The sequence below is a fragment of the Neophocaena asiaeorientalis genome, unplaced genomic scaffold (assembly GCF_003031525.2).
Source record: "Neophocaena asiaeorientalis asiaeorientalis breed wild unplaced genomic scaffold, Neophocaena_asiaeorientalis_V1.1 scaffold828, whole genome shotgun sequence".
Lineage (NCBI taxonomy): Eukaryota > Metazoa > Chordata > Mammalia > Artiodactyla > Phocoenidae > Neophocaena > Neophocaena asiaeorientalis.
The window spans coordinates 2,420,436-2,434,603 of NW_020175443.1; the positions used below are offsets into that span (position 1 = coordinate 2,420,436).

Below are 14,168 nucleotides of genomic sequence, written 5' to 3' on the forward strand. Positions count from 1 at the left end.
ACCCACTTTACCTTCAAGGTGAAAAACCCCCAGTTACTGTCACATGCTCTGAAATTAGAGGTCTGAAACTGGGGATAAAATATTTTTTTAATTGAAGGAGAGGTTGCATAACATAAAACTAACCATTTTAGTTTTTTATTTATTTGGCTTTTTTTTTTTTTTGGCCGTGGGGCACGGCTTGCGGGATCTTGGTTGAATCTGGCTGGGCCACTGCAGTGAAAGCACTGAGTCCTAACCACTGGACCACCAAGGAGTTCCAAAAACTAACCATTTTAAAAGGCAGTGGCATGGAGTATTCTAAGTGTCATGCAACCACCACCTCTATCTAGTTCCAGACCTCTTCCATCGCCCTGAAAGGAAACCCTGTCCTCATTAGGGCTCCCTCCAAAACTCCTCTTCCCCCAGGCCCTGGCCACCACCAATCAGCTTTCTGTCTCTAAAGACTGGCCTGTTCTGGACATTTCACCCAAGCGGCCTCACACACTCTGTGGTCTTTTGTGTCTGGCTCGTTAGCATTGTGTTTTCAGGTTCACCCGTGTTGGGCGTGAACCGGTGAGAACACGAGAGCTTGTACTGAGGGCTCCCCCCTCCCCTCTGCCCTTCCCAGTGGCCGTGCAGCAGCCCACTGCCTGGCACACGACGGCGGTGGACGACTTTGCCAGCTTCCAGCGCAAGTGGTTTGAGGTGGCCTTCGTGGCCGAGGAGCTCTTGCACTCGGAGATCCCTGCCTTCCTGTTGCCCTGGCTGCCCAGCCGGCCAGCCTCCTACGCCAGCAGGCACAGCTCCTTCAGCCGCAGCTTCGGGGGCCGGAGCCAGGCGGCTGCGCTTTTAGGTAGGTGCCCAAGCAGACGGAGCCCGGGGACACACTGGTGGGTGGCTGAGCAGAGGGGCAGCCAAAGGGGCGGTGCCACGGGAACCAGGGTTAGGGCCCCCGGGGCTGTCACACTGTGACTGTTAGCACCGCGGCTCCTGTGCGGCTTTCACCAGCCTAGTGGGTCAAGCTCATCATTGTCCCAACCAACCAACAGGGCTCAGCAGTTGTCAGATCAGGGCAGGACACCAATCATCCATGGATAGGAGGGGACAGACGGTGTGGCCACTTTTCCCAAGAGGCTCAGGACACAGGGGACGTGAGCTGGTGCTCACTGCTGGTTTAGCTCTTGCCAGAGGCTGTCCCATGACTGCAACATCCTAGGACCTCAGAAGAAGAAGGGACCTCAGAGGTGGTCCACTCCAGGCACTCACCCTGTGCGTGACCCTCCTCTCTGCCCTCCCTCCCCAAATGTGCTTACCCCATCAAGGGATGCACACCGGGATTCTTCTTTCCCCTCCTCGGTTCCTGCAGCCCTAAGATGGAGTGAGCACCTGCTTATTGAACAGTGGTGACCTCTGCTCTCAAGGACCGGACTGATGGGTCGAGATGTGAGCGTCTTTAGAAAATGCGTGCTCTGGGCAGGGCGTCGTGAGATTTCCCTCAAAGGCAGGTTGGAGAGACCCTCAAAGCTCTCTGGATGGAGGGAAGCAAACGTAACATAGGCCGAACTCCAGGGAAATCCCCCATTCTACTTGGTTAGCCCAGAAGTGCCCGGCTAATTGGAATTCTTGCCTAGCTGGTGGAATGGAAACGTTACAAGTCATCACAGTTTCCAGATTCTCAGAGTTGCTCAGGGCCAGTGTGGCCAGTGCTCTGTGTGAGAGGCAGGGGACAGACCCTTCTCACCAAGGTCTCCACGGGAGTGTGTGCAGGGTCCCAGCCCGTGTGCTGCACTTACCCCTTGGTTAGGGTTACTGCTTCTGGAGGCTATCTTGACAGTCTCTATAGGGACATCCTCATTTCCAGAGTCTTCTCCCGCAGCCGCTGGTACAACCCTCTCGTGACTGCCATCATCTGAAGCTCAGGATGAGATTTGTGTCATTTGGTTTAGCTTTGGTTCTTAGTTACTTTAAAAAGTGTGGTCAAAAAGGAAAAGCATATGGGAAAATATGTCCAAAAACGAGGAAGAGTAGGGGCAAAGAGATTTATGTCTACAGCGGGTAGTTTATCAACCTGGGGTATTGTTCACCCTGTGCAGGGGTGTCAGGAGGGTCAGTGGTTCTGAAACTAGGCAGAATCTTTCATATGTGCATGTTTTCTGGGAAAACATCCACTTACTAGGTTTTCAGTGGCTCCCATGATTGTTATAGCGGAATTTTACTCCATCGGCTTCCTTTCCCACCACCCCTCCCACAGGAAGTGGGTTTCTGTTCCTTTTAAACCCAACACGGCATTATTACAGCTACTTCTCTCCAGTAACACCCCTCCCACCTCTGTGTTAGGACATGAGATCCTTCTTCCCAGCATTTTTTCAGGTTAGAATATAGACTTTTACTGTATTGTTTACTTAAGTGAAATTGGTCTATCTGTAGTGTTGAGTCGTCTTCTCAGAAAAAAATCAAAATGACATAGAAGGGGAAGAAGGCCTTTGTATCATTTATGACCTGCTCCCTTTTTCGTTCATTCATTTTGATGTGTTCCTTTTTAGACATTCCTAATTCTCAGTTGGAAGTTAGCAGCAGAAAACTGTTTTGAAATGCCTGACGGTGGCACATGGTCCTGTCTGGCTTGGTCTGTGGTGGCTCCACTTCCCCACCCCTGTCATCTTGTGTCGCTGAGCCGTGAAGTTCAGGGGATCCGAGACCCCGGAAGAGGCAGCGCTGCATCCCTTGAGCCAGTCCCACGCCTTTTACTTCTCAGCCTTCTCTTGCAGCCCACCGGATCTGAGGCTCAGAAGGGGCTGTAGGGCACCTCGGTCCAAACCCTGATGTTTGAGTCTTCCATAGCAGCCCTGAGGAGTGGGGAGCCAGCCGCTCTTTGAAAACTCCCACCCACGTGGCACTCACTCCTGAGATCGCTCGTTCTGTCGATGGGCAGAGCTGGTTGTTACCTTTACCTTCACTCCCCTCCCTGAGATGCTGTTCTTTCTCCTCTTGTGACACCGATCCTCTCCTCAGGTCTTTGACAACCCATCTCTGTGACACGGGTGAAGGATGCTCAGCCTGGGTTTGTCCTTATTCACTGGCCTCGCTATATCTCCCTATCCCAAGGGGAACAAGCTGGTCCTCGTGGAAGTCGAGAAGAGATGCAGAGAACTGGCCAGGGGCTGCACCTCAGCTGGGCTCACACCATTGTCAGCAGCCTCAGCCCGCAGCGTCTGCACTGTCACCTCCCCTACTGAGGAGTGAAGCCAGTGGTATCTTGAGCCCGTAACCACTAGGCTGAACAGTGCGCTTCCTCTGGCTTCCTCAGACCAGCCTGTTCTGAACTTGACGTGCCACATGGGAGAGGAGACATGTGCAAGGTCACTGCTGGTGTTTTCTGAGTGCCCTTTCTTCTGTGACTGGGGCTTTTCACCTACAGAGAACACACTGTCCAAGCCCAGAGAGCAAACTTCCTTCCTTGAGTTTGGGCTGTTCAGTAAAGGGTTCCTCTGGCGGTGTCAGGAGTCAGGAACACGAGGCAGAGACAGAAACTCGTTTTGATGAGACTTTTAGCACCAGAGCCACCTAGTTCTTTAGGCTTAAGCAGCGTCCATGGGAGTCTTAGGCAGACCTCTGATGGAGCAGTGGTGATAAGCCCTTGGCTTAAACTGGGAGGAAGGAATAACAGGAGCAGGAGGAAAGGAGGAGAGTCACAAGGGAGGGTGGCCAGAGGAGAAGGCAGGAGGGGAGTCCGAGAGCCCTTCTCATCCATGTTTCACTTGACCCTCCCCTCTTCTCTGCAGAGCAACTGGACGGGCGCCCTCTCAGTTTGCAGATGAGGAGCCAAACCAGGAGGGGTGGAGCAATGTTCTCAGGGGTGCAGGGCTTGGACGGCAGGGCTTAGGTCTTCCCAGTCCAAGTCGACAGCGTCTTCCACTTTGCACGTTCTGGTTTTGAGAGAATGACAAGCTGTGTACCTCACAGCTGAGTGTTGGTCTGCCCAGGTCCCGTTCAGCGTCTGAGCGGCAGCTCCACTGCCCCCCCAGCACAAGTTCATTCAAATTGCTGACTCAAGAGCCATTACTTGTGTGTGATAAAAGCCACTCGGGGCTTCTACCTGCAGAACCCAGAACTAAGCTGACTGCCGCAAAGAAATGTCACTGGATTCAAGGGGGCAGGGGAGAAAGAGGGTCCGATCGTAGTTTGCGGAAGCCCCACGTGTGGCAGTGCCCAGCCAGGCGGGGCAGAGCCCTGATCTTCTTACTTCTGAGCCAGCTTCGGGCCTTTAGTCTGGTCAGGAACTTGACAGTCTGACCCGTCTCTAAAGCACCCCTGTCTTGGTTGAGAAGGATTTCTGAGCAGGAGCCCAGATTGGATGAGCCACTTTGGCACTGACCTGACATCCCTGGGCAGCACACGGTTGTCGGGACAGAGCGTTAGCCTTCATTAAGAGGTTTCATTTCTTGAGAAACGATTATAGAACTATTGCCTTCCTGGGTTGAAACCAGAAAAGCAAGACCTTCTCCTTGCTGTGGTCCGGGCTGTGTGTCCCATCATGTCCCTTCGTGGTCACTGGAATTGGAAGATCTGGGGCTCAGCCTGGCTGAGGTTCTGACTCTGATCTTGGCCAAGACGTTTTTCCTCCATGGGTTGCTGTTTCCTCATCTGTAAATCAGGAATTGGATTAGATTAGGGGAAGCGAACTATGGTTTAACCAGCCACATCTGGCCTGTCACCTGTTTGTTCATTTGTTTGTTTTATAATAAACTTTATTTTTAGAGCACTTTCAGGTTCACAGCGAAACTGAGCAGAAAGTACAGTTTCCATATACTCCCAGCCCACCCCGCAACCTGCACACATGCACAGCCTCCCCTGCTATCAGCGTCACCACTGGAGTAGGACATTTGTTACAATCGACGACCCTACACTGACATATCATTATCACCCAAAGCCCATGGTTTCCCTTAGGGTTCACTCTTGGTGCTGTGCATTTTATGGGTTTTGACAAATGTATAATGACATGTATTCACCATTATTGTGTCACACAGAGTAGCCTGACTGCCCTAAAAATCCATTTGTTTTTGTAAAGTTTTACTGGAACACAGCTGCGGCACTCGTTTAGGTAATACCTGAGGCTGCTTTTGCACTATAACAGCAGCATTAAATAGTTGAAACAGAGACCTTGTAGCCTGCAAAACCTAAAATATTTACTACGTGGACCTTTATGGAAAGCATTTGCCGAGCCCTGGACTAGCTGATTTCCAGGAAGCATCTGGAGTCTGCAGTTTCACATCTGGATGCTCAGTTGTTTTCTCTTCCTCCTCACCCCCTGCCTTCCTTTCCCTCCCCCCGGCCACCAACCTCCCCCCGTGCCATGTAGCTGCCACTGTCCCAGAACAGAGGACCGTGACCCTGGACGTGGATGTGAACAACCGCACAGACCGACTGGAGTGGTGCAGCTGTTACTACCACGGCAACTTCTCACTGAACGCGGCCTTCGAGATCAAGCTGCACTGGATGGCGGTGACCGCCGCTGTGCTCTTTGAGATGGTGAGACTCCCTTACGTGCGGCCAGGCCTGGGCTCACCTGGCAGACGGGCGCGCGGGTGCTCGGTAGAGATTCACGTCACTCAAAAAATTTTCACTTCAGGCTCCTATTACCTTCATGTGGACCGTTGGATTAGCCTCTTTCAAAAAATTAAGCATAGTGAAAAATTCAAACAGTCGAAAAGGGTATGTAGATCAGGGTTTCTGACCCTTGGTGTGCTACTGACACGTAGGGCCAATGGTTCTGTCATGGGGGGGCCCGGCCTGTGCTTTGTAGGATGTTGAACAACATCCCTGGCCTCTGCCCACCAAATCCCAGTAGCGTACCCTCCTGTGACAACCAAAAATGTCTCCAGATATTGCTGATGTCCCCAGGGAGGGGAGGCATTGCCTCCAGCTGAGAATCACTGGTGTAGAGCAGAATGTAACCCTCTCTCTCACCCTCACCCTGTTCCCTGGGACTTCCATCTACTGCCCTGCCACTTTGCTGGTACTTGCAGAGAGATTCTGTGCATATAGAGGCCCTGTTACTTTTACTTTTTTTTTTTTTTAACAGACATAGGAGCTCAGAATATTTACTATTCATGTTGTGCTTTTCCTATCACCTATATATCTTCTGTATCAATAGAAATAAGTCGGCTTCGCTGTTGTTGTTTTTTAATTTGTTTTGCCTCATTTGGGGGGGAAAGTTTTTAAAATAACATTTGTTTCTTAAAAGTTAACATGTGTGTAATAGGAAACTAAAAAACACAAGAAGTAAAAATCAAAGTCATCTGTAATCACAAGTATTTTAGAGTCTGACATGTCCTTCTAGGTCCCGTTTGTGTATCTATGCAACTAAGCATCCATTTTTATGTAATTAAGATTCTACAGTTATGTATCATGTGTTTTGTTTTTGTTGGGCTGCACTGTGTGGCATGTGAGATCTTACTTCTCCAACCAGGGATCGAACCAGCGCCCCCTGCAGTGGAAGCACAGACTCTTAACCACTGGACCACCAGGGAAGTCCCTGTATCATGTTTTTTTTATACACCATGAATATTTACCATTTCAAAGTTCCAAAGCTACCTGAGTATTTTGGTAACCAAGAACATACTACATCAGCTCAATTTGGAAGACACTGCCTCATTATTTTTAAGAGTATTTTAAGAATACTCTATTGCTTGTTTGTATCATAGTTTATCTACACAATCCTCTGATCGTGAATATCACTGCTATTAACTGGTTCTCTACAGGGGTGGGGGAGGTGTGTGGTTGTGACCTGTTAGGAGCATTTGGCATATCTGGAGACATTTTTACTTGCCCCAAATGGTGGGGGTGCCCCTGGGGTCTAGCGGGTGGTGGGGAGACCAGGGATGTAGCCCATCATCCTATAGCACAGAGCACAACACAGCCTCTACGGCAAAGAATCCCCCAGCCCCAGTGTCTCGAGTGCCAAAGCTGAGAAGCCCTGTTTCGGTTGGTCTCCTGACTGTTTCTGCTTCTCGTCCACCCTGGTCCAGCTGCCCCATCAGGTCACTCATTGCTCCTGGCCACCCCCCGTCCCAGGCTGTGTGTCTAAAATAAATGCTCCTTAGCCGAGCTGTCAGTGTCTTCCAGGAGCCTTCGTGAGCCATCTTTACGGTCTCCTACTCTTTTTTATATGCTCTGTCCTTCAGCCCCAAAGAGTATTTCTCTGTGGCTTCAACTGAATCCCACGCCCCTCCAACACTGGTCCAAACATCTCATTGCACAGCTGAAAGCAGCTGGAAAGTTCAAAAACAGTTTGTGAAGAGCCTAGGAGATGACCAAAGGGAAAGGAGCACAGCGTCGGCTGGCAACGTACAGGTTTTTTTGTCCGGGGCTCAAAAGCCTAGTTTTATCCCCATAAGACGTGGAAGAGATTGGTCCACGTCTCTGTCTGCCCAACCCCTGTCTGCCTCCAAATGGCATTACTGTCTTTGAGGACCCCTCCCATGGAGACATTCCCATCCAGGGAACATTGTTAAGGTCCAAATCAAAAAAGACACCCAGCTGCCCATTCCGCTCAGCTTGCAGGGGACACCAGCTCTTCCCCAACGGGTCAGCGCTGGGATGACCACTCCCTCCAGCCAGAACTAACCCTCTGGCCCAGTGCGATAGCGTCCTCCTCAGAAGCCCCACCAGGTGACACTGTCTCAGAACCACACAGCCACAGTGTTCTCTGTCACTCACACACGCACACACACACACACACACACACACACACCCACACCCACACACACACAGATACAGTTATAATTTGGTGGGAAGAAGAGTATTTATTTCCTCAGAGGAGTTTAGCATCTATCTTTTAAAAAGTACACTTTTCACATCAATTCATGTAAAACCCACTGAAAGCTGCTCATTTTTATCATGATTTTATTAAGTTTTTAAGAATCTCAAGTGTAGGTTAATTATTATTTTAAGGCCATGTCCACATTTGTTATAAACCACATTTTATTTAGATAAATATTACATAAGCCTTAGAAATTACTTGGTCAAGCAGAGACCTTGGTGTTTTGGTCATGGTTAGGAGTGTTCCTGGGAGAAAAGCTAAGAGTGGGGAGGTTTGTCGTTAAGCCCCAGTAACTTTTATTCTCGGTCAATCTTCAGACAGATGGCGTTCGGGAGCTTGCAGAGAGCAGCTCTCATTCTGCGAGGTCAGCGCTTGTCACTTTTGGCCAGAGGCCACCATGATCATCTTGCAGCCCGCGTCTTGTCCCTCTCAGCCAGCCTGAGTGCATTGTTTTCCTATTTGATACCTTGGACTTAGTAAATTTTTGATAAAGGACAAAATTAGAAGGACTTAACCTATATGTTGTGACTTTCCTCCAACATCCTATGGAGCAAGAAGAGGCAGGACATAGCTCTCTCTAGCCTGTTCCTCCCGAAAGAGCCCCTGAAGTTGCAGAAGCTCAGGCTGTGAGGAGCCATGCGCTTACCTCCCGGTCTTCCAAGGATTCACAGGAGGTTCAACGGTGTTTCTTCCTCCCAGGGCGGGTCTGGAGCTGGTGGACATTAATCAGTGAACCTGTGGATCAATACGCAGGCCATCACTCGGGTGGCTTCGCTTCTCAGGAAGTTACTTCTCTTGTCAGAATGAACTTGGAGGTGACGCTGTGTGTTTCTGTGCTTCCCACCAGGTCCAAGGTTGGCATCGCAAGGCCACGTCCTGTGGCTTTTTGTTGGTGCCGGTTTTGGAGGGTCCCTTTGCGCTGCCCAGTTACCTGTATGGCGACCCGCTCCGGGCCCAGCTCTTCATCCCGCTCAACATCAGCTGCCTGCTCAAGGAGGGCAGCGAGCACCTGTTTGACAGTAAGAGACACCCCTCTCCGGAGGGCCTGTTACCCGCGTAGACCCTTCCGCCAGGGTCGCCTCTCTAGGCGCCTGGAGGCCAGCTTTTTTTTTTTTTTTTTTTCAATTTGGTAAAATGGAGGCCAGCTTTTCACGGGCTAGTGAAAAGAAGGAGCCTTGTAGACAGGGGGCTAGAGGGTTTTGTTTGTTTTTTATAAATTTATTTATTTATTGGCCGCGTTGGGTCTTCGTTGCTGCGCGCGGGCTTTCTCCAGTTGTGGCGAGCGGGGGCTACTCTTCGTTGCAGTGTGCGGGCTTCTCATTGCGGTGGCCCCTCCTTGTTGCGGAGCACAGGCTCTAGGCACGCCGGCTGCAGTAGTTGTGTCACTCAGGCTCAGTAGTTGTTGCTCGTGGGCTCCAGAGTGCGGGCTTAGTATTTGTGGCACACAGGCCTAGTTTCTCCGTGGCATGTGGGATCCTCCTGGACCAGGGCTTGAACCCGTGTCCCATGCACTGGAAGGCGGATTCCCAACCACTGCTCCACCAGGGAAGTGCTGGGGCCAGAGTTTTAATCCTGATTCTTTACTTAGTGGCTGAGCAACCCTGGGCAAGTCACTTAATGTCTCTGAGCCTCAAATGCCTTATTCCTGAAATGGGGGCGACCAGAGCTGCCTCACTAGCTCAAGAAGACCCTCGTAAGGCCTGGAGGGGACGGTGGGTGGGAGAGGGCGCTGTGCTCTGTAAATCTCGAGCAGCACCAGGCTTCTCCCTACACCCTCCTCTCTCCGCTCCAGCCTTACTGGTTTGGGCGGCAGGAATCTGATCCTCACTGGAGGCTTGGATCTGCTGCTCCACGAATAAAGGCCAGAAATGGGAGGCATTGAAAGCAAAAACAGGACACAGTGTGCTGTTGTGCAAAGCTGAGATGCGTCAGCACCTGGAGGACGCGGGACCCCCTCAGAGTGCTTCCCCAGAATGGAGACCATGGGGCCGACCCCACCCGCTGCTCCACCCTCGTCCACCAGACTCTGAGGGCAGGTGTAGACAGATGGAGGGATGAGCTGACTTCACACAGCACGGACTTTTCATCACCAAGCACTCATTTCAATGAGCATGTAATTAGCTCCTACAAAGCACCCCATGAGCTCATGGATGATCTTTTTATAACAAAAAGCTAGAGTCGCTGCTGGTGTGTCAGAGCCCTGTAGACTCTCAGGCGTAGAAATTATCAGTGTGGAGAAAAAAACTTTTGAGGCGAAGGAGATGATTTTTCCTGTGTTCTTATGAGTCTGTGCTGTGTTTGGTGGCAGAGAAACGGCCCCCCCACCCCCGGGGTGCAAAGAGCTTTTGTTCCAAAGGCCCACCTGTACATTCTTTACATCTTGGAAGACATTTGTGTATAGACACAGTGTTTTAAGTGATAGTTGGGGTTCCAGGTGAGCCCCACGGCCCCTGGCGGCTGAAGATCCTGGGATCTTTAGGGTTTACAAAGCACCCCCCAACCCCCCGCACACACACGTTCTCATTTACCCTCACGATGTGGCCGAGGGGGGACTGTTTTTTGCCGTCCTGAAATGGCAGGTGATTATGTCTGCATCTGATGACTTTAAGCCAGGCACCGCCTCCTACTGCTGTTTTTAATATGTTGAGGGGAAGGTTAGATCTCCCCCCATACCACCCAAAGACTCTTCTGGGGTTTTCCATCTTCGCTGTAACAGCACAGGGGTGCTCGCAGGGCTGGCACTGGAGGACATTTCTGTGTGAACCGATGGTTTTCCCTGCCAGTCGTAACCCAGTCTTCGAGAACAGCATCCTCTGTTGGTTGCCATGGTTACAGCTGAACGAAAAGAGTCCTAGTTGAAAGGAATAAGGACTTGAATCTAAAAATCAATTTTCTTGCTTCTGTGCCACCTCTCTTCCTGTTATCTCCCATTCTGATAACAGGGAATTCAAAATCTTAAAAATCTGACAAGAATACGCTGTCTGTTTTTATCTGTTAAAGCCAAAGTCTTTTCTCTTTTCTGCTCTTTGGTTACCCAGAATCCTCAAATCTAACCTAGATATAAAATTCCAAATACGGAAAGAGCAACAAAGCCCCTGCAGGCACCCCTGGCCTCTGGGACGAGGTCTCGTGTGGTTGCTGCCCCAGCCCTCCACACCTTGATCCCAAGAGCAGCCCCGGCCTGTTGCCTCTGCTGTGTGACAGCTGCCTCAGCCCTGCCACCTGCTCACCCTGCTCCTGTCCTCACACCAGCCAGGCTGGAGCACGAAGTGGGCGGTGGGGGCGGGCATTCACCTGCTCTGCCCCCTCCCCTCCCCTCCCCTCCCCAGCTGATCACGTTTCCAAAAATCATTTTATATTGATTTGCTTCAATTTCCCCACCCCTAAAATGGAAGATTGGGATTTTTTTTTTTCTCCTTAGAAGTAAATGACATTCATTTCAAGCTTATCTTTTGGTTGTATTTTAATATCCTGCTCCTTTCCGCTTTTGGCACAGACGGTCATTAGAATGAGTCTTATACCAAGTTCTAGTAGCTCACACTGGTCGCTGAGGACTCATATTCCTCTCCTTTCTAGACCCTGATGAAGCTTGAGGGCTGTCACTATCTTTAGGATAGCCCTCCTTGGGGTGGAGGCTGGTCTTTCTGAAAGCAGGTGGTGTGAAAAAGCAGAGCTCAGGCTCAAGGGGGGGAGCATTGCCAAGAGTAGTGAAGGATACCCAAGGCTGGACCCAGGGAGATTTGCAAATCTTGGAATCACAACTCGGCATTTACTCTTTTTTCCTTTTAGGCTTTGAACCAGAAACATACTGGGACCGAATGCACCTTTTCCAGGAAGCCATTGCACACAGGTTTGTCCCATAGCAAGAGGGAAGCATGGGGAGGCATCAGTGTTTGTCTCAAATAGCAGTTACCACAGCGAAGCCCAGTTCATTCCCTTTCTGGGGAGATGGACCCAGTCCACCAGTGACAGATTCACTGCTTATCTCTGACTAGTCCCTCTGCCTTGGTTTCAGAGATGAGCACCACCTGTCCAGTTCCTGGAGCTGTAGTTTTTCAGACTTGCTTCCCTCTTCTTCCAGTTTGTAGGAGAGCAGAGAGCTCTCTCCTCAGCCTCCTACAAGACCTGGAGCCAAACTCTCCAAGAAATGAAAAACTGTAGAATCTGTCAGGAGCCTCTTGACACATATTGAGAAGACAATGAATGGTTAAAAAGCAATAGATACGTTCAGTAGATATTTACTGGTACCTAATATGTATACCAGGGAGAGCCTTTCCTAGGCTTAGCTGTATCCCCCAGGCCGGTCCAGCTGTGTCTCTAGAACATCACTAACTCAGTGTCCGGTTGCTGCCTCCTGTTATTCATAGAAAATCAGAGCCTCCTGTGCCTGCTTCAGTGTCATATCATCTTGTTCAGGCGCCTTCAGCTGTCCCCGCCCCACCTGGCACACCCCTCTCCGTGCACAGCCCCCCACCAACCGCAGGATAAAGTCCGGACTCTTCAGCCTCCCCCACCCAAGCCGGCCCAGGCCTGCCTTAGACCTTACTCAGCCCTTTTCTTTGATGCTTGGTAAAGGCTGTGAAATGAATGCCAGGGGACCTGACTTCCTCTGTCCAGGAGGAGGGGGTGCGATTCGGGGTGGTCAATGAAGAGGTCAGTGGGAAAGGACTTTGATGTGGGAAGCGGACAGGCCTGGTTCACCTCGGCCTCCACCGGCATCTGGCTGAGGAACCGTGAGGTGCTTTGCCTTCGAGTTCTCCCCCTTCACAGGGTTTGTTGGGAGGGTTCCCTGACGTTCCCAACACCTAGTAGGGCCCCAGGAGATGGTAGTTATTATGAGGAAGACGAGTTTGTCAGCAGGTCCTGCTGATCCACGCTGAATAAATAGAGAGCCTTGATCGGAAAGTAGAGAGGAAGAAGGGCAGACTCCAGAGCCGTTCCTGCATGTGCTAGAACCAGCTGACAGTGATGAGCTGGCAGTGCCCATCAGCTGATCTGTTTATGCGTCTGACTTCACATGTTCTTCAGTAAATAATTATCAAGTGCCCGTGTAAAGCCAGCAGCTTCTGTAGAGAATGCAACACAGCACCTCCCTGGAGCTCAGTCCAGGAAGGGAGACAGGGTTTTCCCTGCTATAGTTCTGCCTCATCACAGGCTTCATTACATAAACCCCTCAGACTCAGGGCAGGGGCCATATCTGCCAATGCATCCTTTACAGCACTTAGCGGGTAAAGTGTAATAAATGCACTTTGTGGAAATTAAAAAACCAGGAATAGAACAAGCCATGGATGAAAAATGGTCCCTCCTGCCTGTTTCCAGAACACAGCGAGGCAGGGCTCCAGCTTTCCTCGCCTTAAGGAAGGGACTCCAGTTATGATATTTCTCAATGCAAAGCCTTTATTGAGAACTACTGTGTGCTTAGTGTGGGAGAACAGAGGAAGGGGAGAGGGGCCCGGCTCAGCAGAGTTAAGATAAGGGCCTTCCCCGGGGGAGCTGACAGTCTTGGGGGTGGGCGCAGGGGGGAGGGCTGATGCGATGGAGTGGGGGGTGGCTGGGTGGAGATGAAGGCTGGATGAGGGAGAGCTGGGCAGGTGAGAGGCTCTCAGCACCCAGAGAGGAAAGGGGGCCGGGATGGTGGGAAGTGGTGAGGACAGTGAGGAGCAGCCTGAATGTTCCACCTGAAAGAGACTTTCCAGATCCCTTGGCTGTCGGACAGTCGTGTTAGCCTCGCTCCCGCAAGCACGCCCCCTGCCCCCCACCCCCGTGTCCCTGTAGCCCAGGGGGCCCTCATCGGCCTGTCTCCCTGTCCTTCCCTTAGGTTTGGGTTTGTTCAAGATAAATATTCTGCCTCTGCTTTCAACTTCCCTGCTGAGACCAAGCCTCAGTACATCCACGTCACAGGTGAGGCGCTCCAGGCGCAGTGTGGACGGGGCGGGGTCTGGGGCGGCCGAGGTAGGACCGGGAGCCCCGGAGTGGGGGGCGGGGGGCTGGCCTGGGCACCCTCCCTCCCTCCTTCCCGGAGCTGTGACCTGGCCCCTGTCCCCACAGGCACGGTGTTCCTGCAGCTGCCCTACTCCAAGCGCAAGTTCTCAGGGCAGCCACGGCGGCGCCGCAACTCCACCAGCTCCGCCAGCCAGAGCCTGTTCTGCGAGGAGAGGGTGGGCTACAGCTGGGCCTACAACACCATGCTGACCAAGACCTGGCGCTCCAGCGCCACCGGCGACGAGAGGTTCGCTGACCGGCTGCTGAAGGACTTCACGGACTTCTGCGTCAACCGTGACAACCGGCTGGTGACCTTCTGGACGAGCTGCCTGGAGAAGATGCACGCCAGCGCCCCGTGATGGGCGGGGGGCGGGGGGCCGGGGGA

General features: G+C 51.6%; 1 protein-coding gene across 3 annotated transcripts in view; it reads left to right on the forward strand.

Moving 5' to 3' along the window:
* DEPDC5 (DEP domain containing 5, GATOR1 subcomplex subunit) overlaps positions 1-14,168 on the forward strand; it is a 92,573-nt gene that overhangs the window by 77,567 nt on the left and 838 nt on the right. For 2 of the 3 annotated variants that reach the window (XM_024768003.1, XM_024768004.1), the window contains 6 exons: positions 608-832; positions 5,339-5,508; positions 8,649-8,820; positions 11,591-11,651; positions 13,620-13,702; positions 13,850-14,142. In XM_024768003.1, the coding sequence (XP_024623771.1) occupies positions 608-832; positions 5,339-5,508; positions 8,649-8,820; positions 11,591-11,651; positions 13,620-13,702; positions 13,850-14,142 (1,004 nt within the window). Of the gene's footprint in view, positions 1-607; positions 833-5,338; positions 5,509-8,648; positions 8,821-11,590; positions 11,652-13,619; positions 13,703-13,849; positions 14,156-14,168 lie in introns of those variants that run through there. The other variant, XM_024768002.1, reaches the window with a different exon arrangement.